The sequence below is a fragment of the Syngnathoides biaculeatus genome, chromosome 21, assembly GCF_019802595.1.
Source record: "Syngnathoides biaculeatus isolate LvHL_M chromosome 21, ASM1980259v1, whole genome shotgun sequence".
NCBI lineage: Eukaryota > Metazoa > Chordata > Actinopteri > Syngnathiformes > Syngnathidae > Syngnathoides > Syngnathoides biaculeatus.
The window spans coordinates 2239631-2266569 of NC_084660.1; the positions used below are offsets into that span (position 1 = coordinate 2239631).

General features: G+C 53.1%; 2 protein-coding genes across 11 annotated transcripts in view; both read right to left on the reverse strand.

The window, feature by feature from the left end:
- Window positions 1-1944: 1944 nt before the first annotated feature.
- Window positions 1945-13800, reverse strand: LOC133494762 (H(+)/Cl(-) exchange transporter 5-like). The gene is made up of 17 exons (XM_061808903.1): window positions 11614-13800; window positions 10845-10967; window positions 9594-9757; window positions 9417-9516; window positions 9150-9337; window positions 8751-8873; window positions 8352-8558; window positions 8194-8274; window positions 7894-8128; window positions 7637-7812; window positions 7416-7556; window positions 6941-7127; window positions 5358-5500; window positions 5130-5279; window positions 4407-4512; window positions 4077-4293; window positions 1945-3548 (listed from the first exon to the last, which is right to left on the reverse strand). The coding sequence occupies exons 2-17, from the start codon at window positions 10954-10956 to the stop codon at window positions 3458-3460; spliced, it is 2421 nt and encodes an 806-aa protein (XP_061664887.1). The 5' UTR covers window positions 10957-10967; window positions 11614-13800; the 3' UTR covers window positions 1945-3457.
- Window positions 13801-18103: 4303 nt separating this feature from the next.
- Window positions 18104-26939, reverse strand: part of arhgef40 (Rho guanine nucleotide exchange factor (GEF) 40) — a 33409-nt gene continuing 24573 nt past the window's right edge. For 4 of the 10 annotated variants that reach the window (XM_061808885.1, XM_061808890.1, XM_061808892.1 and 1 more), the window contains 2 exons: window positions 22900-22972; window positions 22625-22806 (listed from right to left, as the gene is read on the reverse strand). In XM_061808885.1, coding sequence (XP_061664869.1) covers window positions 22724-22806; window positions 22900-22972 — 156 coding nt within the window. In that variant the 3' untranslated portion in view covers window positions 22625-22723. Of the gene's footprint in view, window positions 19085-22610; window positions 22809-22899; window positions 22973-26939 lie in introns of those variants that run through there. The other 6 variants (XM_061808887.1, XM_061808894.1, XR_009793405.1 and 3 more) reach the window with 5 other exon arrangements.

Below are 26939 nucleotides of genomic sequence, written 5' to 3' on the forward strand. Positions count from 1 at the left end.
GTTCTTTCGTGCCGTAGTTTCTGGCTTCGTTGTACGCAGGTTGCAATGATTTCACATATTCACATTGTTGGGAAATGTTTGCCATGTGTCGAACGCAAGTTCTTAGGGAGTAGGCGAGGATGAAGGATTGCCAAAGCAGCGCTTAACTCAGCGAAAAAGCTTTTTCGCGGCCCTTTTAGGGCGCAATCACGGAGGTCTAAAAGTGGAAGCGGGCTTTTCAGCCAGACTTGGCATTGGCCAATTTTGGCAAATGGCTTTCTAGGGTTTTCAATTCTGGATGACCCGATGTTTTTATTGTATGTCTGAACAATAGGCCAAGTGTTTTTCTTGAACGGGAACCGCCCATCACGCGGCCAGTCCCCTCCGTGCAGACGTTATCTCCGCCGCGGCATTCTTTTCCTCCTTTAGCCGCTTTCCCTCCATCTCACGGTTAATCGACATTATTATTATTATTAGCCACTTTGCGCTGTGTTTTCCTTTGTGACGACTAGGAAATGACTTTTAGAAAGTGCGCGCAGACACGCAGATCCCAAAACATCCTGAAGAGACTAAGCGGGGCCTGACGAGAACTCCGGCTGAAAGCCGCACAACAATACGAGCGTTGCGGCCCCGTTGGCCCGACGACCGGCCATTGCAAAAGCAGTGGGAGTCGCGCTATCGTCGAGCTATCGCAATCCCTGGCAGGGCCCCCAAAACAATGCAATACAGCCTCGCGCATTACTGGGCACTTGATAAGGTCTTTCAAAAGCTCCCCCCCCCACGGAGACACAATGGGTCCAGTCACAGAAAGCTGGAGCCAAAACCGTGCACGAGTCCTGAAGATGTGAAAGTAAAACAAATGAAATACTTTTCTTTCCGAATCATATTTCCATCTCAACACAAGAAGCCACCTGCTTGCTGACTTTTTATGATGATTGTGGAACAAATGTTTTTCCAACAGGCTCCACGTGACTTCAAGCAAAGAGGACTCAAAGGTTTTTGGGGTCTCTCCGAGTTGCCCACTTTTTTTTTCAGGAGCAGGAGAGGAAACTTCTTGCTTCTCGTTTTGGTTTTGGTTTGTAGCCCCCCCCCCCCGAGTTACCAAACGGGTATTGCATGTAACTGATGATAAAAACAAGGTGTTGCTTTTGAACTTGTGGCCAATTCAGTCTTTTTTGGGGGGCCTTGTGACAACTTATGGTTATTATTGTGCACGGTGTATCGGTAACGTGGCCTATTTAGCAAGCTGCGAGGAAGCCTGTGGAGTAGCAAGACGACGTGAGGGGTCAGGCGGACACCTCACGTGCCGTCTTTTGGGCACGTTGTGTTACGTGAGCGACTAAAACTGTGGGAAAGCACCTCAGGTGAGGCCAAGAGGTCAATACTGCACACCGGCTCCAGTTGCATTCTACACGCACGCATGTCGTGTGTTGGTGACTTCAGGTGACTCCTGAAAGTGGCGCCAACGCGGCCAAACGATGTCGGCGGCCCCCGGGAACCCGGGACAACCTCAGCCCGTTGCGCCCGCCCACCCCAACGAGGAAAAAAAAGAAAATCTCAGCGCTAGCGTGTAAAGTGGCGAGACGGGGCCGGCGAGAGTGGCGGGGGAGGGGGGCTACGCAAGTCAGGCGGGTAACTCGAGCCCCATGTGAAGCGTCAGCCGACACGGAAACAAGAGCGTCACTAGACACCGCTCACATTCCGCACGCACGCCCGCCCGCCCCTGAGAGATTCCGACATGCCGTCGGCGCTTCGCCCTTCTTAGAGTTGACGAATCAAATTTGAATTCTTCGTGTTGCTCGCTAAATGTGTTAGTGGACAGAAAATCGGACCAAAATATACCCGAATTCCCGGCCTACAGAGCGCACCTTGTTACAAGCCTCACAGAGTGCATTTCTTAAGGAAATACCACGTGGTACAGACACACGCCGCAGCTGTGGAAATGAACGAAAAAAGCCACAATAATAATGGGAAAATCATTTAATAACAATAATAAAGTTGCACAGCTTTTCCAGAGCGTACTGGCTGTCCGTAACTCTCAAAAGATTCTTTTCGCACGTCTCCACAGACATTTTGGCCTCGTCTTCATGAACTTAAGTGTTTGAAACCTTCTCAGGTTTGAAATTTCAGCTTCTTTCACATCCGACAGTATTTGAAACCCAAACCCAAATGTCACCAGAACATCGTCACTGAAGCATTGTGGCTGAGAAATGTGCATTTCTGCAAATTCCGGTCTGATCATTTGCAAGCCTTTTCACTCACAATTGTGAATTTTTCTATTCTTTAACCGTAAAGCGCTCTTTAAAAAAGAAAAAAAAAAAAGCTGTACCTTCCTCACATTCTGCAACTTCAAAGAAATCTTTCAACTCTTAATGGAGTCTGCAGCCAGACACAATGACCGGTGTCAGAAAGAATGGCGGCAGTTGAAGGTCGTGGCTTTTCCAACAAGAAGAAGAAGAAGAAGAAGAAGAAGAAGAAGAAGAAGGCCCGACACCAAAGAAAAAAAAAAAAAACAAACAAGACGACTACTTTCATGAATCCTGGAGAAAAAAAACAGACCTGCGTCCTTCAAACCTGACAAGGTTACAAACACTTGAATCTGCAAACTGCTACGAAGACGTTCCAAAGTCGACGTGTTATTCCACAAATCTTTCGCTTCTGAAATTCTCCCACTTTGCGTGGTTCTCCTCGTGCCTGTGCACGTATTCTCCGGGCACTCTGGTTTCCTTTCACGTTCCAAAAACAAGCCTGCTGGGTTCACCGAAGACTCAGAACGCGAGATTAAACCGTCGCTGGTTTGTGGGGATCACGCCATCGGGCGTTAGCCCGTCTCACGCCCGAAGTCGGTGGAGATGGCGAGCAAGAAGCTCGGTTGGATGGATGGCGTTTGCTCTTAAGGAAAGCGCAAATTTGACGCGGCGTGGCGTTCGTCAGGAGCGAGCGTCCCGTCAATCGGTCGCTGGCTTTCTGTTCAGGGAATTCCTCATCTGAGTTTGCTACGCAAGAATACTTTCTTTCTCCGTGACTTTGCCCTTCCTCGCCGCGCCGCGCCGAGCCGAAAGAACGGCAGCCCGGGCGGGGGCTCGGGTTTTCAGCGGCAAAAGAAAGGAACCGGGAAAATTCCACCGGACCTTATTTGCTGTCGTTCAAGTCGCCATTGCAATCGAGTGGAAGAAGGAGAAAGACCGACAGAATAAATGGAGTGGGACGAAGCGTTTGACATCAATGACATTTCTTTGCTCATGTGCCTCCCTCACACTCCACGCGTGTCGGGCAGTCGGAGAAAACCGCCGAGCCGACTCAGTCAGGGCTCGTCCGAGAGCCGGCGTTATCTTCTCTCACGTCCCGCATTCGACGAGGGGGAGGCCGCCGAACCGGACGGGAGGATGACGACCACGACGTCAGAAACGGAGCAGACGTGAAAGCTTCCAGAAGCCTCCGTCCGGCCGCACCCACACGTCTCTTCTTAATTTTGCGCTCAGTTGAAGAGAATGGAGTCCGGATCCCTGTTGGCAATCTGCGCCATGTGTTTGAGAATGTCCTTTTTGGTGATAATGCCCAGAAGCTTCCTAAGCACACAGCCAGACAAACAGGAGACAAAAGACAAGCACAGTGAGGCCCGGGCCGAACAACAAGGCCTCGGCGGGGCCCGGCCCGGAATCCGTGGCGCTGACCGGGTGGAAGTCAAGAAAGCGGGTCGACTTGGAAGGAAAACACTTTGGGGAGGATTGGGGTGAAAAGGAAACCTCTGGTTTCTTGCATGCCCCTTCAAAGACAGCTTTTGTATCAATGAAGCTGTCTTTGAAGGTCTGGATGCCAAACGACGGAAGCGAAGACCGACGACGGGCGCCACCGGCGTCCGCTTTCCTTTCAAACGAGTTTGCATTTGAGACTAAGAAGAAAAAAAAAAAAAAAAACTGAGAAATGAAGCTTGAAGTTGTACACGTATTCGGCCAAAGCGCAAGCGCGACTGAGTGAAGGATGGAACAAAATGATGACGCATACTCGAGTTCTTCACCATCGCAACATTTCAAATGCTCCGCTCGAATTGCCCCCCGAACTCGATCGTGTGCGTGTGTGTGTGTGCGCGCGCTCACCCGTTGTGCGTGACCAGGCATTGTCGCAGGCCCAGTTTGCGGAAGATGTCGACGGTGATGTCCATGGGCGTGCGGTCCGTGACGGTGAAGGGGCTGAGGTCCAAGATGGCTCGCAGGCGGAGGTCGGGGGGGGCTTCGGGGGGTAGAGCGGGGGCGTGCTGGCTGAAGACCACCCGGGACGCGCTGACCACGCCCTCCTGCCGCTGGCGGGCATTATCTGTATCAAAAGTGAGAGGGATTGTTTTGGATTGATTTTTTTTTTTTTTTTTTTGGGGGGGGGGGGAGACAACGTGGAGACACACACACACACACACACACACACACACTCACCAATGGAGATGAGCAGATCTCTTCGGAGCACAAAGCCCACCAACCTCTGGGACTGCTGTGAGACCACCACAGGAAAACCGCTGAAGCGCGTGCTCTCCACCAGTTCCTGCGTTTTGAGAGGGCCACCCAGCGTTACCACGGCAGCCGGGAACACGCATCAGGCGGACGATTTAAAAGGCTTCTCTCTGGGACGAGCTGAGCACGGACGGGGGACAACGGGGAAAGAGGCCAGACTGGGAGGCCTCAAGCTCAAAAGTAAGAGGAGAGGCGTTCATCGCCATTTCAGGAAAAGGCCCGAGACTCAAACCCCAGCAAGGAAAAAAGAAAATCCAAAGACTTGACACTTAGCGCGCAGTGCCGCCTCTCCGCACGTGGTCGACAACAGCAGCCGTCCACGCATCTTCCGCCTGTGCCTGACTTCAAATAAAGTTCAGCAACTTCTGAGCAATACATGCACAAAACACCCTGAAGAATCCATCTTTTTTCCCTACCGGCTGTCCTTCAAAACAGAATGAAAATGTTGTGGAATCCTCAATAACAGTTTTTGTTGTTGGAATAATGAATGCTGGCATTCACGTATGTTTTGTAGGTATAAGTTCAGCAAATGTCAGCTACTTGAAGCCTTTGACTCAAGTAATCTTCTTCAAGTTTGTTTCTTGACTTGTACTTTGGCTCAAATGTGGCTTTCGGGTACTTTATACGAGGGGGTGACATCACGCTTACCTCCACCTGAGCCAGCGTCATGCCGTCTTGCGTGAGCACGGCCAGGGGGGGGTCCGCCCTCCTGGGCCTCATCACGTCCTCGGCCGAGCTGCTGTGCTCGAACTCCTCTTTGGGCTCCAGGAAGGGGTACCCGTTGAGGCGGATGTGCGCCTGATGGGAGCGGGAGCGGGAGCAAACTCTTGACCTGGAACTTTGGAAGCCACGCAACGCACACACTCCCCGCCTCACCTCGTAGATCCCCTCGCGCCCGAAGGCGTCCGCCACCCACTTGCTGGTCATGGTGGCGGCCATGAGGGGCACGATGTACTCCAGGCCGCCCGTCAGCTCGAACATGATCACCACCAGCGAGACCGTCATGCGCGTCACGCCGCCTGTGGACGGGCAGAACCGGTCAGATGGGACCCGCGAGCGTACGGCTCAGGAGACCGATTGTTGAGGCCGTAACCGCCTGACCTTGTGCGAAAAAAAAAAAAAAAAAAAAAAAAAAAAACATAAGATAAGCACTCAATCGTATTTGATCAAAAAGTGACACTGTGGGACATATCTTGTGACATTCAAATGTAACCACTTTTCATTGTAAAAAAAAAAAAAAAAAAAAAAAAATGAAATATTTGCAGCATTTACAAAAGTTAACATTTTGTAAACTAATCTTTCAAACAAAAAGTGTGACACCTTATTACATTCAAATTTTTTTGGACTTGTATTTTCAACCACCCACCCCCTCCCCCCACGCACACACAGCATGGTAATCTCTCTTTTAACATGGTCACTTACGTGGGCGTCAATGCAAATTATGAAAAATCAATCGTTTGTGACTTCCGATTTTTTTTTGGCAGCCTCAAATAAGAAGCCCTCGACACGCAGTAGCGCACTCTAGTGATCGGAATATGGAAGTACATCTGTGCCGGCTCCGTATCCAGCATATCAGGAAAGGAGTTCTGGTTCGAGTTCGCCTGTTGGCCATTTTGGAGTGTTGCTGGAATGTCGGATGGGTCGAGTGCCCTCCATGCACCCCGCAAACAATTTCTAAAGTAGTCAACAAGCAACAGTAACTAGACAAGCAATATATAACCCAACAGACTGGAGAGCAAAAAAAAAAAAAAAAAAGAAAAGAAAAAAAAAAAAGCCTGAGAAGGAGACAAGTTCATTCAAAGGGGCGGCTCGGAAATTAATTATTCATGTAGGTTAGGCGGCCCGCTTATAGCTCCGGGATCCTTTTCCCACACGACAGACCAGCGGCACTCCAACAATGGCGACGAGCCAAGAAATCCATCCATCCAACTTCCTTCTCGCTAATCATCCCGATGGGTCGCGGGCGTACTGCGGCCTCACCCAGCTGAGGGACGGGGTGCACCTTGAACTGGTCGCCAGTCAGTCGCAGGGCACACAGACAAAACGAGAACACCCGGAGAAACGCATCCCAAAAGACGCCGCTCGAAATCGCCCCCAGTGAGCGGCGGCGACCGGTTCAGGGTGGAACCCGCCTGGCAAAACTAAGGCCAAGTAGTCTCGAGGACTGACGTAGTATTTCATAATTTGACGGGTTCCACACCAAGTCGACGTGACTGGATTTTATTGCTATTTATGCGTTTCATTTGACATGTAACCCCAGGAAACGGCTAAATTGCCATCAGCGGGCTTCCAGAGGAGGCAAGCCAATGCAGCATCCTGTTGCAAAGTATCTCCCCCCCCCCCCCCCCCCTTCATCTTCATCTTGCATTCCCGCATCTCACCAAAGCACAACTGAGACATTCCTGCACTCGTCCCAATCAATCAGCTCATGCCAGTAGGCAAATGCGGCGGCGTCTCACCGAGGCACGCGGCGGCGCCCACCATGGCGTAGAGGCCCGGCGTGATGCAGTCGGTACCGGGCGAGCACCAGCCTCGGAAGAGGAACCAGTCGCGGTTGTAGTAGGCCAGTTGCTCCATGGCCACGCCCAGCAGCCTCCCCGCGATGGCGCCCACCGCCATGCTGGGAATGAACAGTCCCGACGGAACCTGCGCACGCACAGCACAGCGCGGCGCGGCGCGGCGAGCGGATCACGACTCGCCAACACATTTCCGCATCGGCTTTTTTCATCTTCAGCAGCGGCTCACACATCACGCTCTCAAACTTTGGACTTTTCCGAGGACTCCCTCTTCATCCAAATCCCAATTAAACACAAGCAACGTGTGTACTAGGAAATACCAAACAAATGAAAACACTGACAACCAGTCAGTGGGTGAGCTAAAGAAAAACGCAGAAAGGGAAAAGTAGCATGAAATGAGCATCATCAGAAAACGGACCTTCATGCCAAACGTGACGACGGTGATGGTCATCTTGAAGAGCAAGGCCAGAGCCAGCTGCCACAGAGCTGTGTAGAGACCTTCCCCCGCCGGCCGGTCCGCCAGGCTGTCGCCCGCGCCGCTTCGGGACGTGTTAGTGGGCTGGCGGGAGGAACGGCGCCACTTAATGCATCGCGTCGCATGGCAACGCAACAAAGAAAAAAGGCTCAGGGCGCACCCACCTGCTCGTAGCCGCAGAGCTGCGAGGAATCGAGCAGCGAGCAATCGTTGAAAAGTTCGGAAATGAGCTCCGCCCCGCTCATCCTGGTGTAGCCGTTGGGGAAAGCCAGCGAGGCGGTCAGCGCCGCCACCAACAGGACCTCCGTCACCGGGTAGTGGCCCAGACGGGTCGACTTGCCTGGTGGCGACGCACGCACGGCCTTAAAAACGCACGCACGCACGCACGCGCACACGAACGCGCGCAAACAGAACCACTCACGTCTGCGGCACCACGCAATGTTAGCCTTGATGAAGAGCGCCCCCCACAGGCCTCCGAAGATGCCCAAAAGGACGAAGGGCGCCAGCTCCACCAGGTGCCAGGGAGAGTGAAACTCCACGTAGAACAGAACCAGACGGCTGTTGCCAAACGGGTTGATGGAGCGCAGCGTGAAGGCGGCCACCAGCGCGGCGAAGAACGAACGCCACAGCGTTTTCAGAGGGAAGTAGTAACTCACCTGCGCCGCGCGACAAACACGTTTCACACACGCCGGGCGCGGAGAGTCAAACAGACGCCGCTCACCTCCTCCAAGCTGAAGAGAACGCCGCCGATCGGAGCTCCGAAGGCCACCGACACGCCCACCGCCGCCGCCGCCGACAACACCTGAGCGAGAGCGCGACGGGCGACTGTCAGTGGGGCCGGCGTAACGGGGGCGGGGCCTCTCGTCAATTAAGTGCGACCTCTCTCCGCTTGGCCTCGTTCTTGCGGTATTTGGTGAAGAGGTGACAAAGGATGTTGGCGCAGCAGCAGGCGACGTGGACCAGCGGGCCTTCCTTGCCCAAGCTGAGCCCGGACGACACGGCCAGCACCAGCGTGACCGTCTTGATGATCAGCGTCCATTTGCCCAAGTAGCCGCGGATGATGAAACCGCTCAGGATGGTTTTGATCTGCAGGCGGCAGATGAGAGCCTCAAAAAAAAAAAAAAAAAAAGAAGAGCCAAAGCACCTCTGTACCGAATGTTACGGCCATTATGCATGCGCGCAAAATGGCCTGCTGAGTATGAAATTTGGCGCCTGCGTGCTGCAGGGAAACAGTGAACCTTCCCTTCGACAATGGAATGTTCTGGTAATTGGACTCACCTCGGGTATACCGGAGCCGCACGCGTACGGAGCGAACGCCCGGACCAGCGTCACGGCCAGGAAGGCGAACAGAAGAGCCCAGAACATGTACATCAAGTAGTCGACCGCGTAGGCAAAAGCCCCCTGAAGGGCGACACACACACACACACACACACACCAACACGTCGACGTGAGCGCAGTGGCCTCGTTTTCAGACCATTTCGGAAGACCGACCGACCGCCCGCCCGCTGCCAAAGACGCCGGCGCCGCTTTGCGTTCGCTCAGCATCAAATAGTGCGCCTCCTTTTGCCCGACATTTGAATGAGTTTTTGCACTCGCGACCCTTTTGGTAAGTCGTGAAAGTTGGAAGGCAGTCTTCTCTCCTCTCATTGAAAACTAACGTTGCGAAACGGGCGGTACCTCAGAGGACCCGGTGATGAGCTGGGCCCAGCTCTGCCACTGAGGACAGCGGTCTCGCTCCTGGAAAGTGGTCTGGTTGGATGTCCAGCAGCAGTGCTCGTGGTTGAACCAGAAACCCGCCAGACACACGCCTCCCTTCATGTCCGTCAGCCAGTGGGCGGCGATGTCGATGCCGCCCGCCACGGCGCCTGGAGGCACAAAAGCCACGACGGCGGACTCGGGTCAACCAAGAGACCGACGCGAGGGAGACGCTCGGATGCCGAGTACCTGACGTGAGGCCCACCAGAAGCATGAGCAGCCAGCCCGAGAATGCGTCGCTGACGCTGAGCAGCAGAGCCGACACTGACTCTTTGCTCTTGTTGCTAATCTAAACAAACAAAAACAAACCCAACACCTTCACAAAGGAACATACACAAAAAAAAAAAAAAACAGCCCAGAACGGACCTCTCGGTGCCGGTCACGGTCCTTGCTCTTCTCGCGGACCCAGTCGATGGTGTTGAAGTCCTCGTAGGTCCCCACCCCCGGCACGGGGTCCTCCAGGGGGTCCGCCGGTCTGCTGAGGCCATTGACGGCCGGGCCCCCGGCGCTGCCGTAACGGTCGTGACCTCCTGCAGGCAACGGGGGAGGGGGAGGAGGCGCTGGGTCACAACAACAACAACAACAACAACAGTTCCACTCTTCTTTGTCTTTGCCTTTTGTCCATCCAGATCCTCAACATTCAACTTTAGGTTAGGGTACTAGTGTGCTCTTGGTTCTCACAAGTCAGTTCACAAAAGAGTCTTGTCATGATTTTCTACACACTAGTAAAACATCCTAGTCAAACTTTGGCATGTTACTAGTGGGCCACTATTCAGTAGTGTCGAGGAGGCCCCAAGTTTGTGGCAGCGTCACGAGGGCAGCACAGTTGTTTACTATTCAAATGTGCTTGTGTGTTCGTGGAAGACCAGAAAGTGGCACTACTAGTGGGAAAGGCGACTAGCAAGAGAGTCAGTCCTTCTAACGGTATGCTGGATTGTCTCTCTAATGAAGACGAGGACAAGTCATTTGGGAGCCCCCCCGGGAACAATGAATCGTTGCCAACGAGGTCACTGCATTGCTATTCATGAACTCATTCCTAAAAAAGTTTCAGGAACTATCAAGAAGACCCCAAGTTGACCCAAACCAGACTTTTCCTTTTTCAGTTCACTGCAGAGCGAGCGGGAAAAAAAGAAAAAGACCGAGCGTGTTTGTTTGTTCCACCGCTGGGATTGAACTCAACACTCCTACAACTAAAACGTGGTCGACGATACAAAACGGACACGTTAGCCTTTGACCCAAAGGATCGCCGCGCCCCGCTGGTTATCTCTCTACCTTTGCGCTCTCAAACGCAGCACGTCATCTGAGCTCTTCGCCCCGCGGATCCTTCTAGAGGCCAAAAAGGAAAGTAGATGAGTCCAGGTCGAGGCAAAATGCGGTCGGACCTGCTCGGGAGGAATCCTCACAATTAAAACCCATAAACGGAACTCGGGCTCACACGCAGTCACACACTTTACTCAGTTACTCTGACAACGCTCAGCTACGGCCACATACAGCGATCGGAAAGCCAACGGGCAACGGGCGGCGTGGACACGTGGTCGATGCCGCGCTTGAACCCTTGTCACGTCGCGAGGGCGTTTCAAAAATAAAGGAATTCGGGTTCACGGCAGTGGCGAGTACCAGAACTGAGAGGCGGGACGTCGTCTGTGGAGGAGAAATCCAGCGTGACCCCGCCGATGTCCACCATTTCGTCGTCATCCTCGTCCTCGTCGCTGATGTCGCGGCGCTCCATCGCGGTCGCGCCTGTCCCGTCGCCACACAGAGGGTCAGATTGAGGTCAAAACACTGTGCGGTAGTAACAGTCTTTTTCCACAAATCCACTGAATTGGCTTTCAAGTGAGGATGTGTAGGAGTAAAGTCCACGCTCACTTGGAGGTGGAGGGAGGTCAGGAAAGATGAATTAGTGCAAAAATGGCCGCGTTCAATCATTCATTCATTCATTCCTAAAGTCTCCCTAAAAAAAAAAAAAAAGGAACCGTTTTGCCTGAGTGAGACCAAGTGGAAAAGACAATTAGTTGGAAAAGGCCAATGGAAGAAACAAGACGCATCTTATCAGAGTCTCGCGAGGCCAATAAAAGTCTCGTGACTTGGGTTCAGGTCCAAATCTTTGGACCTTCCGTCTTCGAAACCGCTAAAAATGTCGCGCCGTTGCCTGCCGTTAAAGAACAGCTCTAAACCAAGTTAATGGCCCTTAAAGTTGATGGAACCGAACCTTTGGGTTGCAATGCCTCCTCGCCGTCGTCGGCGTTGCGTTTCCCAGAAATTCTCAAGTTAGCGCTCGACTCGCGGCTAAAACACGCGCACAAACAAAGACGTTGAGTTTCAAGAAAACTCGGAATACAAAACAACTGGCCAGATTACCGACAAAGCCCAAATAGCTGTGATTTACCTTGGACGAAATTGAGACCGTTGTCACGCGTTCCCCTCGGTTGTGAAGGCCGTTCACTTCCGCCCACCTCTTGACAGGGGCAGGATGTCAGGAAAAGCAATCGAGTTCAGAGCCGTCGACGTCTCTCCAAGTGGGTCAGTGGAGCATTTGGACTCGACGGCAACGCCAACTCGCGATTTTTACATCACATGACCATCTCAGGCTGACCCTTTCAAACAAATTCGCATCACACTTTGTTGTTGACTTGTTTTCCCTCTCATGTTCTCAATTTGCATTTACAAAAAAAAACAAAAAAAAAACAAAACAGCTGTCTGCCTCACAGTTGCGAAGACCGGGGTTCAAATCCCAGCCCCGCCCGCGTGGACTTCCCGTGCTCTCCCCGAACCTCCGTGGGTCGCTCGGGGGAGTCCAGTGTCCTCCCACATCCCCAAAACGGGCTGCCGAGGTTAACTGAGGACTCGAAATTGTCCATAGGTGCGACTGAGAGAGCGAACGCTCGATTGTTTCTACCTGCCCCCGCTACTGGCTGGCAATCGGTTCCGGGTCTCCACTGCCTCCTGCCCAAAGATGGCTGGGGTAGGCTCCAGCACGGCACTCACGCGACCCTTGTGAGGATTAGTGGCTCAGAAATTGGACGGATGGATCTTCAAAAACAAAACCAATCGGCGCTTTTCCACCAGCAGCCTCTTGGTGGTCTCGAGATGCTGAAGAAGTTGGGCTGAGACCGCTGAGGGAGACACCAATTGTTGAGTTGTGAGCTGCCTTAACTTTGGGAACACCCCACAGAGTTGACCGTATACGTAGCTCCCCTCTCGGAAAAGCCTGAAATCGGTGACGAGATGCGGGGCCGTTTCCTCCTTGGTGTCTCTTTCAAGAGCACAAAAAGCAACGGGACACGAGTGGAATGCCAAAAGCGGCAGATTTTATTGAGAGCACAACAAGAAAAGTGTTGTGGACGTCACATGCCTTCACAACAGAAAGAATGCGCACAAATCAGACAGCAGTCATTGTGACGCAAGAACGCCGAGGAGGACATTGTCCGGCCGGCTTTGGAAGCGCCGCGTGACTCGGCTTGCGGAAAAGATTGACCTCGTCCCACGTGCGTGAGACCGAGTAAGGCGGGAACGCGCACGCTGATTGTTTTGTGAACCAATTCTCCTGGAAATCCAAAATGTGTCCGGCTCGGGTGTACCGCAAAAAAAAAAAAAAAAATCCCATCTTGATCTGAACTTTTCTCATCTATATTTGTATTTTGGGGACAAATGTGTCATTTTGGAACAACTTCTCATGGAAATCGGCAACTGATTTGTCTTTTTCCAGCGGATTGTTGTCGAGCCCGAAGCCTCCCTCACGAATGGCGCAAAAAGCAACTCACGTTTGGATCGGAGCGCTTTTGTCGGAATTCTGTCGTTGGCGGCGATTCCGAGCGCGGAGAGACGCCACTTCTCGTTGGCGACCGAATGTCCTCCAGCGCAAATGGAAATTCCCAAACAAGCAAGGAAGCGAGCAGAGTGAGAAGCAAAGCTGCGCCTAGTCGAACGACTCGAGGCCTGTCGCCAATGAGGGAAAAAAGGAGCAGATCGCGCCCGGCTGGAAATAGAAAAGAGGTTACGTTCCGAGAATAATTGACTCATTAGGCTCCCGTTAGCAGTTAGCTAAGCGTCAAAGGTGGCACCGTGCGCTCGGAATCTAGGCCGGCGTTTGTCCTCATTTCTCCCGTGGGACGGAGGGAAAGCGGCCGCCGGTAACACGATGCCCGGGCGCGAGGCTGTCGACTTAACAAAGTGCCGAGGCTGACGTCGGCGGCGCTCGTGACGCGTCGAGCCAAATGACCGGAGGGACCCTTGAATAAGATGGGCCGGGCTGCGCTTCCCACGTCCGTCCCGCCTGGGACACGACGGGCGAGCGGCAGCCCGTTTCGACGCCCGCGTCGCCTTTGCCGTCGTGAAACCGGACGCTCGACTTCTGTCGTCGTCAGAATGATTTCCCGCTGGCGCCTCGCCTCAATCTCATGCAAAAAAAAAAAACTTACGAGAATTTGCAAACGACAGCAAAAAAATTCCTCAACATTTAAATGATAGCCCCACCCACCCCAAGATTTCTGTACATCAGGGGAAATTTTTTGGTGTTTTTTTTTTTGTTTGTTTGTTTTTGTCGTTCTTCAGCTTCCATTCCATACAGTCGCTACTTCTTTTTCTTCTGGAAACGTCTGAACTGGTTCTGGATGGCCAGTGCCGCCTTCTCCGTTTCTGGCGCCTCCAGGTCGATGTCAATCTCCTCCTCCGTCTCGAGAGGCTTCGCCGCCGAGGCCTTGTCTGTATTTGGGGGTGGGGGGGGGGGTGACGGATGGGACAAACAAAAGGGCCGGATCGCAGTTACATTCGCTTGTTTGTTTCGAACAAATCCTCATCTCATTCTGACTTCATTTTTTCCTTTTCCAGCCCATTCTGGTGAATCCCTTTCTTTCTCGTCTCCACAATCATTTTCAGATTTCTTGCATCCCTGGCTACTCGTTTCAAGCAGATTCAGCTCATGCATACGAGCGGCTTCGTTTGGGGAACTTTCCGATGGGATACGGAACATTTGCTACAATAGCGGCCGTGACTCGATTGTACAGCGTGCAAAACGGCGGGAGCGTGTTCATTTACGCACCTTTGTCGTCGTCCGCAGCCGTCTGGCCGCTGTTGGCCGATTTGGGAGATGTCAGCTGGGAGGAGGACGAAGACAAAGAAGAAAAAGAAGAAGAAAAGCAACACATTAGTGCAAACGTCCACCAAATGCATCAAGACCTCTGCAGTTTTTCCAATGTCACAAACATGCAGAATCTCATCTGACACAATCTTTGACGAGGGACCGCGGTGATCCGATTTGTGTGGCTTCTTTTTTTCCCCATCAAAAAAAGAAAAACAAGACAAATTCCCAGCGAACCTGCCCAGTCACCCAAAAAGGCTCCATAAGGCCATCAATCCGGACCGGTTATTTCTTGACTTATCTCGATGACGACGATACAATGATCACTGAGTCACCCTAAAGTCACGTGGAACAAAGTCAGGATGGCGGTGACGCCGGGCCTGAGGAACAAAGACAGATTGCGAGGTTTAACAAGAAGTCAACAGTCGGCTGATGTTGAGACAGACCCGTATGGGCCTCGGGAAAAGACGCGCGGTGAGATTGAAACGGAAGCGCTGCAGCAACTGAAGGAGAATCGGGACAGCGTGAATGCAGGCCAGATGGGCACACACACACACACACAGGCAACCCCCCCCCCCCCCCCCCACAGCCCGCCGGCGTGCTCCTCTCCCTGGAATGAAGTACGTTCGGTGACGTTCGGCGATGCTTCCGATTCCCCCTCCATTGAGGATTACGCCTCTTATGTAACTCTAATCTCGTTCCATTTTTGTGCACCCGAGAGCTTTTGGCCTTTCTGTTTTGGGTGGCGGGCCTCGACTTGGACACCGCAGTGTAGTGTCGGCCGGGATGAGAAGACGCACACGGGGTGGCGTTCTCTCTTCCGAAGTCGGCTGTAACGTTTTTACGGCGGATTCCAGCGCACTTCTGTCCCCGTCGGGCGATCGAAAAGATTGAAACGAGCTCTCGTGGGCGGGAATGGTGGGGGGCACTTAGCCGGCATTCGACTCGTCACTCTTTCTACTGAAGTCGTGAAAGTGGGGCCCACTAAAAATAGTGCCTTAATGGCTTTATGTAAGTCAGTGGGAGTAGGTCTGAAATGGTCACGAAGGGGAAAAGAAGCTCGTGTCCTGCTAAACACGCGCACACAGAAATCTACTCGAGAGCGTCGCCATCCAACGGCAGGAAGCCCCTTCCGCGTATTTATAGATGCGTCCAACTTTCCCCCGACCTCGCGCGGAAGGCAATCGTGCTATCCACGAGCGCCGAGATTCTTGTACGATCGAGGCTCGCGTCGGCGCCTGTGGGAGGGAGTCCACGTTTGCAAAAGCAAAAAATAATAATACAGCAAACAGCTGTCACACGGCGGAAGCGGCGCAAACGGGAAACTCTGCGGTTGCGTAAGCGCTCTCCCGCATCCTATTCGCCGCGCAAAACGCCAAAAGCCTTCACGCTGCGCGCGTGCCGACTGAGAGGCTTTCAGCCCGAGGCGACGGGCCGTCAGACAAAGGAGCTGCTGACGTCAAGCGTGGTTCTGAAAAACACCAAAAAAAACGATGAAATTACCATTGAATTTGATCACAGAAGCAGAAGACACACACAGTTACAAAACACTCCATGACTCAGAATACATCGGCATCCCTTCTTGTCTACAAAAGTACACAAACATTTCCACACATAAGCCATTTTCATGCACACACATTTACACGTATATATTCACACAAACACAGTGTATATGCAAATGAAAACAGCGATTGGATATGAGTGAATCAATAGCAACTATGTACAGTAAACACTGTCACTGAAGGACAGCAATAATCTGCACACACACACACACATCCATAAATATCAAACAAGGAAGCTCATCACGACTGAGAGAAAAAGTATCCATAAAGCTAACAACACTGCGCACTGTTGCCAGCCCTTTTTGATTTTTCTTGAAAACTACAAATCCTGATCATGGCGGAATGAGTGTTCAACAACTTTTGGAAGCACAGGAGGAAAAATGTCCACCACCACCACCCCACCCCACCCCCCAAAAAAAAGGAAAAAAAAAGTGAGCGGTTTGAGTTTTGGGACCATGTTTTGTGTTTTTCGAGCTGGCTCCCGCACGTGCAGCAGGCCTCTGCAGCAGCACCAGCACAACAACACTGCGACAAAAGCACCAAACAACAAGAAGAAGAGAAGAAGAGCCACAGCTGGAGTTGACGCCGCACCTCGGGAGGAGGAGGAAGAGCGTGTGCTGCATGATGAAGATGAAGCGTGAATTGACACTCACCTCGCTCATGTTGTGCAATTCTGCAGAGCGCTTCTGGACGAGGACGAGGACGAGGACGAGTGGCTCGAGTGTGCCGCCGTTGCTCAAGTCAAAAAGCAGCAGCGGGAAGAAAAGCCGGCGGATGCTGCGAGGAGGAGGAGGAGTAGGAGGAGGAGGAAGAGCAAGAGGAGGAGGAGGAGGAGGAGGAGGAGGAAGAGGCGGATGCTCCTTCCCTCCCACCCCCTCCAGTCAGGAGGGAGGGTAACCGAGCGTCAGGCGGAGGTCGAGCCCGGAGCACTCGATCAACTGCTTGCTGCTCGCGGTTTGGCCGAAGACCACCAGTGGAGAGACAGCCGCGTGCTCTAGAGGGCGCTACTGCGCCAGAAACAAATCACAAATCGATACAAGCCCGACTCGATCCAAAATTGATCCGAGTTGGATTTCTTCAGTGCACGCGACTGTGGTCAAATTTGATGATTGTTTTCAGACAGTTCATGTGCAAAGTTTCTAGCAAAAATGCGCACGTGGCGATTCAAGAGGGTTCAAAGAAATGAGAAAATATTTTGCCGTTTCATTGGCGATTGTTTCGTATCAATTTCGTGTTCCTTGTAAACGATCGCACAGGATAATCGACGCCGCGAGCTACTCGAGCAGAGTCATCCGGTCCCGCTGGAACTCAAATGACGCGTCGACGATCGCGCATTTGAAGAGAGAACGAGTCTTGTCAAGAGAAATGCCTTCAATCACGTCAAGTATTTTTATTGTTTTTGCTGTTCATATTAGCCACGTCTAGAACACGTTCGATGACTCGGGCGACGACACGAGAGCGCAAACCCGGCTCGGAGGTGCAACTGTTGCAGGTGGCCCATCGCAGTTTGTATTACGGGAGGAGTTTCCCTTCGCCAGTACATTCAAATCGAGCGTTTCTCTACGCCGAGCCGACCATCAGATCAGAGTCGGGAAGTGCGCTGGCTCGGGTTTGTGCTCTCAGTCTATCAAAGAAAAACATTACACCAGCCAGTGGCGGTTCTCAGCAGGTCGGACGAATTGTCAAAATCCCCAATTGGCTCCCTTTTGACAATTGGAGTCTGGAACCCCTGCAAGAGCCCTGCGGCCAACAACTCATAACGGGCTAGAACCGTCACTGATACTAGCGACATCTCTACGCTAGCTAGCTAAACGACATTCAGCATGACGTTGACTTTCAACCACGACACCATGTTTGAAACATGTCACACATACGGGAAGTCCAACAAAGCCTTAGGGACCACAAACGAAAGGATGGGCAGGAAGAGGGATGGGGAAGTACAGATAAGTGGTTCCAGTCTATCTTTTAATGTCTCCTTGGACAAATTTTGGCCAGATTTAATCAGGCTCTGAGTCTTGACTCCCCAGTTTGTCCTTTAAGGGTTAGGCTCGGGGTGGTCTGCCAGAGATGGGATCAAGTCAAGTTCGATTCTTAGTGATCAAAGAAATCAAGTTAGGTCACAGGTAGGCTTCAGTTTAAGTCAAGTTCCATTGGTAGCGAAGTCTTCATCAGGAAAGACCTTTGTGGTACGGTCAGATCACAATACTGTTGACCAAGTCATCAAACGTGAACGTTACCAATTTTAAAGGATTTATTATCTGTGACAGACCCTAACACATCAACAGAACTGCGGCGCGTGCCAATAATCTCTTCTGCCGCCGAGCTCCAAATCTCACGTGATCACACGTGAGCTCACAATATCAAAAAGACGAAACACTTCCGCACGGGTGCTGTTATTTCTCGAGTCTGCCCGAGGGTTGCCTTGTAAAACGCCGGTCATCCAAAAAAAAAAAAAAAAAAAAAGGACTCGATTTTGGAAACTATTTCTTGCCATCTCGGGAACCCACGAGAGAAAAAGCACATTAGATCTGTGCTGGTCTTGATTTACCGTCTTTTCCCTCTGCTGAGTCGGGGTGCTGCTTCTCGGTTGACTACATTCTGTTCCACGTCACAACCCAAAGCGCCACAAGTCAGGGTTGTTTTTTTTACCTACGAGCGAAGACTTTTGAAAATTTTGAACATGTTCATTAAAATTGTCGAACCCGACCTGTTTTGGACCCTGCGCTCGCGACAGAGCAACTTTGAAGCCACCTCAGACTTAGAAAACATCTTCCCGACGGGGAAGGGAAAAATGCGCACAAAAAGAGGCTGATTGTCTTTATGTGTTTACCGGGTCTTACAACATCTCACCGCGATCTCAAATCAAGTCCCGACTTGTTAACTCCCAGTTAAGTGCAAGTCAAGTCAAGTCAAGTCAAGTCATCAAAACAGCGAAGGCAGTCAACTCTGGCCCAAGTCTCACCGACTCAAGTCCCCCATCTCTGGGTGGGGTCTGATTTGGCTGAAAAGGACGGATAAAAAGACCACGCTCGTACAAAAGAGACCAGGAAGTGCTTGAAACGGAAGGCACGCTGGATTTGACGCTCGCGAGCAGCGTCCGGTCGGAGATCGGCACCCGTGCCCAAACGTTCCGTCGGCGGAAACGCGCCGGTGCTCTTCAACGCCACACGCTCGGATCGGGAAATGATCCGTCGTCCGCCAGAGAAACATTTGGTCCACTAAAAGAAGAAAAAAAAAAAAGACAAAAAACAGGTTGCACAGTGCTGTGTAAGGACATTCGGCTCACAAACGGTTATTTCCCAACCACACAAACACCATTGAAAAGTTTAGTTTGTTTTTTTTCCTCGTGGTAAAAGCTACACTTTCTTCTAGGACGTCTGTCTTTTCACCACTGCTGCTGCTGCTGCTTCTTCTTCTTCTTTCCATGGTGACACAAAGTCAACACACGCGCTCCACCCGATGTTGACACCTCCAGCCCGAAAAGAGACCAAACGGAAAAGCCCACCCCAAAGTGTGATCATGGAATTTCTGGAATTTACTCATGTGTTTTCTGGGGGGGGGGGGGGGACCCCGCAATTGTACGGCTGTTTTAATCTGCGAGGTCGTTTCTCTTATGTTGGTCCTCCGGGTCGCTGCTGCATTCCTCGTCATCGTCACCCCCCAAATCACTTTGGAGGGCCGGGCTAGTCGCTCGCGTGTCGCCGCAATGGTCCGGAGGGAGCCCGTTCGGGGTCCACATCTGGTTTGAGGAGCCTTCCCGGGCCCCCGCTTGAGACTCACGGGTGTAGCCCCAAATCCAATCCAGGGAATCGGGCTGGTGCCAGGATCCGGCGCCCTTCGGAGCCAAGTCTTTGTCCTTGTCGTCAAATGCGGACAAGCAAGTTATTTTACGGCGGGACTTAGTGGTGTGGTTAACCTGGAGGTGCATGGCCATAAGCTCAGTGGAGGATGTTCGAAATGGACAGTCCAAACACTGCTTCAATTTGATGCGTTCTCCTCCTCCATCTTCTTCCGGCCCTCTTAGGCCTGGCGTAGAGCGCCGGGACAGATCGAGAGGTTCGAAGGCACCCGCTTGACCCGGGGAAGCCGACGTCCGTTTGTCGCAGGGCGGCACCATCCGGTTGGTGGTAGGGGGCTTACGGCGGGACACCTTAAGGGCTTTCGGAGGAGGCGACTCCCTGATCCACGCTCCTTCCATGCTACCAGGGTAGAAGGTCCCCATAACCCCCGATAGATAGCGGTACTGTGCGTCCGGGTCAATGTCCCTTAGAGACGCGAGGCCCCCTTGACCAGTCAGATGCTGCTGCGGAAGTCCGAGGACCCACGACTGCTGGCTTGCCTCGCAGGAGAGACCGTCCGACTGGGCTTTGGGATCGGTTTGCAATCGCCGCTGCTTAACTGAGGTCGGACCGTTGACGGCGGCGGCGAGTCCGCCCGCGGAGGTCGCGGCCGAGCCCGACAGGTTGCGCTGCTCTCTGTGGTGCCGTTGAAGGTGGTACTTGAGCGACCCCGACTGGGTGCCGGCGTAGTCGCAGTGGGGGCACTTGTAGGGTCTCTCACCTTAACCAAACAAAACACAACATTTTAGACATGGAAAAATTCCGTTCCATCATTTGTAGCGACCCGCTGGCAAAACCAAAGCACACGAGGACGTGTAATTAGCTGCATGGCTTTATTTATGACTCAGCAGCTAACACGTAGCAGCCGAGGTCAGGTCAGGTCACCATTGAAGAACAAGGACAGAAACCTCCTACCTGTGTGGACTCTCAGGTGCACTTTGAGGTGATGGGATGAGCGGAAGGCTTTACCGCAGTAGGGACAATCCTTAATCCCTCGACTGCGGACCCGATCCCTGCTGCTGGAAAGCGAAGCCACGGCCGACAGCACTGCCACGCTCCCGTTCTGTCCTGTGAAAGCAGATCAAAAGAAACATGAGGAAGGCGAGCGGGGAGCAAAGACAAGAGACTCCGGGGGAAGAGGCTGACCTTTGAGGCCCGGCATGATGGACGGAAAGCTTGCCGCCACTGCTTGCCGCACTTGGGATTCTGTTCCCGGTCGGCCGGGGCTTTCTCTGGCCCGACTGGAGCTGCTAGTTCTGTCCATCTCACCTGAAGCTCCTTCTTCCCCGCCTTTGTGAACATGTACACGGGCGTGAACAACCACCTGCTGGAGGCTGTGGAAGAGCTTTCCGCACTCTGGGCAGTCCCACGGACCCTCGGCTGAGCCGGCAGCTGCTCTTGGATCCATCGTGTCTGCGTAGGCTCTGACCAGGTCAGCACCTTCTCCTACAGTCCTGTTTAAACCAGTATGGTGAGCACTGTCTCTCTCTCTCTGCTGCTGCGCCACAGTGAGGCTTTGAGCTACAAGCTGCCACCAGGGTTTTTGCTCCTCTCCTTCCGTGGTGCAGCTGGGCTCTGTTCTCTCTCTTCTGGGCTCCCCCACTTCTGTCCCCGCAGTCCCGCCCCTGTTTCCCCTCTCGGCCACCTGGGCGACAGCCTGGAGTCTCTCAGTGCAGCTGGCCCCGCCGCTGTCGGTGGGAAGGCCCAAGTAGCCCAGGACAGCCGACTTGCAGGAAGCCATCCGGATCCTATTTGTGCTCTCCTTCTCTGGCCTCCCTTGCCCTGTTCTGCCAGACCCCTTCCGAGCCAAAAGAAGGCCGGAGTAGAGGGCGCTCAGGGACGGGTGTCCCGCGGAGCCCTTGGCCTGCCGATCGGCATCAAGGCTTCCCAGGCCAGCTTTGAGGCCGAGCTTATTGAGGTGTACTTTCATGTGGTTTTTGAGGAACCATGGCTCCTTGAAGCCACGCCCGCACACCTGACACTTATGGTCCAAGGAGTCCTTGTGCTTTCGCATATGTCCCTTGAGGAACCACGACTGAGTGAACCTCTGTCCACAAGTACCGCAACGAAATGCAGGCAACAAGGAGGATTCCAATGCTTTGGTTGGGGGAGCCTCTGAAGAAACCCCGACCGGCCGGGAATTGGAAAAGGTTGAATGCGAAGTGGGGCCCTCCGGGGAGGGGTGGCACTCCTGCAAGTGTGATGCCAGGGAGCCTTCCTGGTTGGCGGAGAAAGGACAAAGTGTGCATTTGTACGGGTTGTGGAGAATGCGCACGTGGCGCGCCAGCTCAGAAGCTGTACGAAATTTTCCTTTGCAGGCATGGCAGCGGAATGTCGATGGGGCAGGAGCAGACCGCGTCCAAGGAGCAAGGTGTTCATTTGGCGGATGGCTCGATGTTGTGTGGTTCTCTTCCAGTTCTGCACCTTTGGGATCATCCTCCTCTTCCTGGTCCTCCTCTGGAAGCACGCCTGCGGGATTCCCACTCACCGGGTACCTTCTCTGCTTCTCAATCTGGTGGTTTTTGTCCATTTGGCCTCCAAGGTTCTGTTTGAGAGGTTCCGAAGGAAGGGCGGCGCGATGATGCGAAGAGGCTTGACGGTTGCGTTCCAGACTGTGGGCTCTGGCGTGAAGGGACAAAATGCTTTGGAATCGGAATCTCTTCCCGCAGATGTGACAGGAAAACCGGAGCGACGGTCTCGACGCCGTCCCGCCCCCTCCAGTTGCCACCCGAAAAGCATTTCTCTGGAAGAGCTGTAGGTCCAGCTCGTCGTCGCAGCTTCCGCTGGGCCCCGAGGAGAGGGCAAACTCCAGGGCTCCAAAGCCCAGGGGGGGCGCCGAGGGCGTGGCCGGCGGAGAAGAGTCCAAAGTGGGACCGCGTCCCGCTTCGACCGCTCCCCCTCCCGGAAAGAGAGCCACGGCTGGCGTCGGGGACGGAAAAGCCTCACCGTTGGGCGGATCATCTTCTCGGTCCTCCTCGGCGGGGACCGACACAGAAAGAGAAGGGCGCGGCGCCGCGTTCAGACCCCGAGGGGAAACGTCCGGGCTTTTTGGCGGGGGATCACGGGGACGGGGCAACCCGAACTCCGACGGGGAATCCATCCTCTCATTGGACAACATGCATACGAGCAAACGCACACGTTAGTTGCGTGAGCCACCGGACCACTGCGGCGGTCTGCGGGATTGGAGGAATTACCAGGAGCGTACGCAGCGCGACGCCATTTTTCGGGATCTCGGGCGGGGGCGGCTCCAACTCCTCCTCGGATCCCCTGCGAAGAAAGGACAAGAAAAGTTCAGGAAACTCCTTCGACGGCAGGAGAAATTCACAGCCGGGGGCCCCGTTGACGCCAAAGATCTCTCAACTGAAGACCATCTGCAGCTGCAATCTTTTTTGGGTTGATTGTGGGAAGGAAGGAAAACCTGAGGGTAAATCCCTCCTCGTCACATGCCTTGGTGCAAAACACGTGTACAGTGTCCGTGTGGACGAGCGGACATGGATTTATTCTTGGTTGGGCTTTCACTTAACGTTAACTGGCGCTAATCTCGTGCACTGCAGGTTTGTTTTTCCACTCTGGTTAGTGTGTCACAGTTTGGCGCCATCCAGCGCCGGCGTCCAAGCGTGCTCACAGCCGTTACACACCATCCCAAAGAGGAAAGGCGATATTTGGACATCCCAACACGCCGTTCCCGTGCCCTCACTTGATTGTGCGTTTGTTGGGTTGCGAGCGTTCGTGCGTCCGTCACAGCTAAAATGGAGGCGGGCCGCGGCACACCGGGCCAGCCGATTTGTCCGGCGCGCCACATGCGACGCCAAGACGGGTGACATTTTAGCTCGGTGCACGCAGGTTCATCCACGATGATTGCTCTCCCCCTCTTCTGTCGACTATCTGCGCGGTCCCATCCCCCTTCTCCCTTTCTCCTCTTGTCACGTCTCGCTCCCTCCCTCCGTCTGTCAATTATTCACTCATTTTCTTTCATTTTGTGCCCCAATCGTCCTGCGGTGCCGTGGCTTGGCGGCGCGCCAGGGAATGCCGATATCAGCTGCTCGATTAGAGGCTGCCAAAACAGCGACGAGACGCCAGAGAAAGAAAACATGCGGCGCCGTTACGAAGGCACGTCAACCCAAACCTGCCGCGTGTGCGCGCAGCTCAATGTAACTGCGGCATTTTCCCGAGATAATCACCTCGGCTGGGATTTGTTCCGCCGTGACAAATCCTGTCACCGCAGCGCCGCCGGCCCAACGCGGTGCTGAGCGGCAGCCGTGGAGTGGAAGGAAACACCTCAGAGTCGCAGCCCTCAGATCTTCACTTCTGGAGCTTTGACCGCCGTGGGATCTTTTGCGTGCCAATCGTCCCTGCGCGGTGGCGAGGAGTAACCGAGTACAGACATTTTCTTCAGTGCGAAATACTTTACCGGATGTTTTTCTTTTACTCCTTAGATTTGAAGACATCTGTATTGAGGTCAGGATTGCTCCACTTCTCATCACGATGAAGAACAAACGTAAACAGAGAGACGGAAAGTCAACCGCAATCCAGATCATCGACTTCTTGAGATTTTGGAGTCTGATCAGGCGGACGTGCCGGTTGATAACACAGGGAAACTATTTTGTCTCCTGTTTTATCCAAACGGGTCTACTTTTTCCACTTCGGTCAGTACGCTTTGAATTCAAGTCAAAAGTTGAATCAGCCTTCTATTTTTTTTGCCACCTGAGTCCACCTAGGACCACCGGGTGCCACCTTAAGAGGACTCCTGGATTTTTGTGGACATGGAAACGTGGCCACCGATGAGCCACAAGTGGATCTATCAGCAACCTCGGAAGAGGTCGAAGCTCGAGTCTCACCGAACTGGCGCAAATAAGGATTGGACTTTTCGCGGCGCTGGCCTTCACTCCGGAAAGCTTCCTTTTCTTCCTCAGTCAATTGTGCCGACAACGGCGGCAATGAGGCCACTTCCAAAAGCTTTGCGAGAACATTCAATCTACAAATCGCACATGAGATCGGCCCCACAAAAAGCTTCTGCCTGCCTGGGGGTGTTGGGGGGTTGGCGGTCGATCCGCACGCCGGCAACGTCTAAGTAATCCGGACTCGAAGGTAACGTGCGGGTTCAGTGCACCCACGAACGTCGTCGCAGATCCTGACCAATGTTCTCCTCGTGCCCAACGGAAGCCCGGCGACATCGAATCGGCGCTCGGCTCCGCTTTTGTGCTCCGTCGCTGTCCTTCAAGGTCTGCTGGACACGACCGCAGCACGTGGGTCTCCTCTGCCTTTTTTTTTTTTGTGCTCTCTTTCCAAAAGATTTGAGGAAGCCCATAAAGGTAGAACGCGGATGAAGATATTATTTCTGGGGAAGCGTGCAACATAGGATTAGTGTACAGCTCCGCAACCAGAGGATCGCTGGTTTGTATCCCCGTTTGGGCGCATGTCGTGGTCGTGTCCCCGGGCGAGATGCCGACCCCGCGTTGCCTACGAGCGGATGCGCTTGGAAGGGCCGTAGGTGCAGAACGGCAGCCGCCCTTCTGTCAGACTGGCCCAAACCTGTGGCCCAAAAGTAGCTGACCCCGACTGTGGGGGTGAATGAACGGTGTGTGCAATTGGAAGGCCCCTTTGAGTAGCCCGCAGCACGATACACGTTGTTATTATTATTGGTGGTGAGTAAGAGGATTGCAAAAAAAATAGACACCCTCCACTGCATTCGGAGACACCAACTTTTAAAGTGACATCTCACGGGATCAAGACTTTCGTTTGAAACAGAGCCGTTGGGAAGGAATCACTTATTCCGGCGCTCCTTGACCCCACGACCTTTCTCACAGCCGTTTAGGAAAGGGTCATGCAAAGGGTTAGGACATTTGACTGAACCAAGAGTCCATGTCTACAGTTTGGGGTTGGCCTCTGCTCGCGCCTTTCCTTTCTTCGAGGCTTTTTTCATGTTCTTCAACAAGCGGGCGTAAGTAGTACAACGTCTACTACTTGGCTGCTTCGAAGGCCGGCAACAGAAAAGAGGGCTCCAAACGTCACAACGCACACACACACACACACACACACACACACACACACACACACACCTGGTCTGCATGCGTGGAGCACAAAGGCGACGAGGACGATGACGCCTGAACTGAATCAAATCCTTGACAGCTTTGTCAAGACCAGAGCATCTCTCAGCACATGTAACAAAAAGAAGCTAAAAGTGAGCAGTCACGAGCCACAAGACTGACTGCTCCTCTCCCGGGAAAAAGTTTCTCCTCATTTACGTCAAGACGTGAAAATCTTTCCACGCGAGACCGAGAGGAGAGTCCACACAAAGTGGCGAGAAAAAAACAAAAAACAAAAAAAAGTCATGTGAGCATCTGGCGGCTCCATTTTGTTCCCCAAATGTTCGAGGGCAGCACAACTAGAAGAAGAGAAACAGGAGGAGGAGACGTCACCGATCTCATCTGACAATCTCAGTCACAAATGAAACAAATAACTTCAAGTCCATTGCGAGCGGCCAACGCACTTTTCTTTCCTTTTTCCGTGCAACGTTGGGAACAATCGGATTAAGAGGAGCGCGTGCGTGCCTGCGCAACAAAGGGCTGATTGGAGCAAATCACAAGCGCGCGCGCACGCACGCACGCACGCAACTGAAGTGCCCGCAAACGCAAGTTGGGCTCGAGAAGCTCGCGCGTGCTTCGGCCGCCGCCGCGTGCTCGCGCAACTTGCGAAAGTTAGCGAAGGCACCAAAAAAAAAAAAAAAAAAAAAAAAAAAAATCACATGCTACTCGTCTGTCGCGCGTTCCCCACTCTCTTCCGTGCCACGTGCGCGCGCATCTGCAGACGGCTCGCGCATGCACCAGAAGTGTTTCCAGCACAAAGCGACGCGCAGACAATAAGCGTCGAAGAACAGCAAATCGGGGAGCAAAGTGCACGTCGGCTCTCACGCATGCACGCGCGCACATACGTGCACAGCCACGCACATACATCGGACAGCAACGGAGAAGGATTCGTACTTACGCGTGCGGCGGTTCGCAGATTAATGACGCGACACGTCATGATTACGTTGAGCTGGAATTAAATACATTACGACTTGGGGGAAAAATGGAAATCGGGCTTGTGTACAAGCATACGGCGGCTCCCCCCTCCCTCTGCCGCTCGCTCTCTCTCTCTCTCTCTCTCTCTCTCTCTCCCTCCCTCCCTCCATTCTTCAGGGTGGGGGCTCCGTGTAGGTTGGAAATGTTAATTATGATCTCAGCACGGGCTCCAT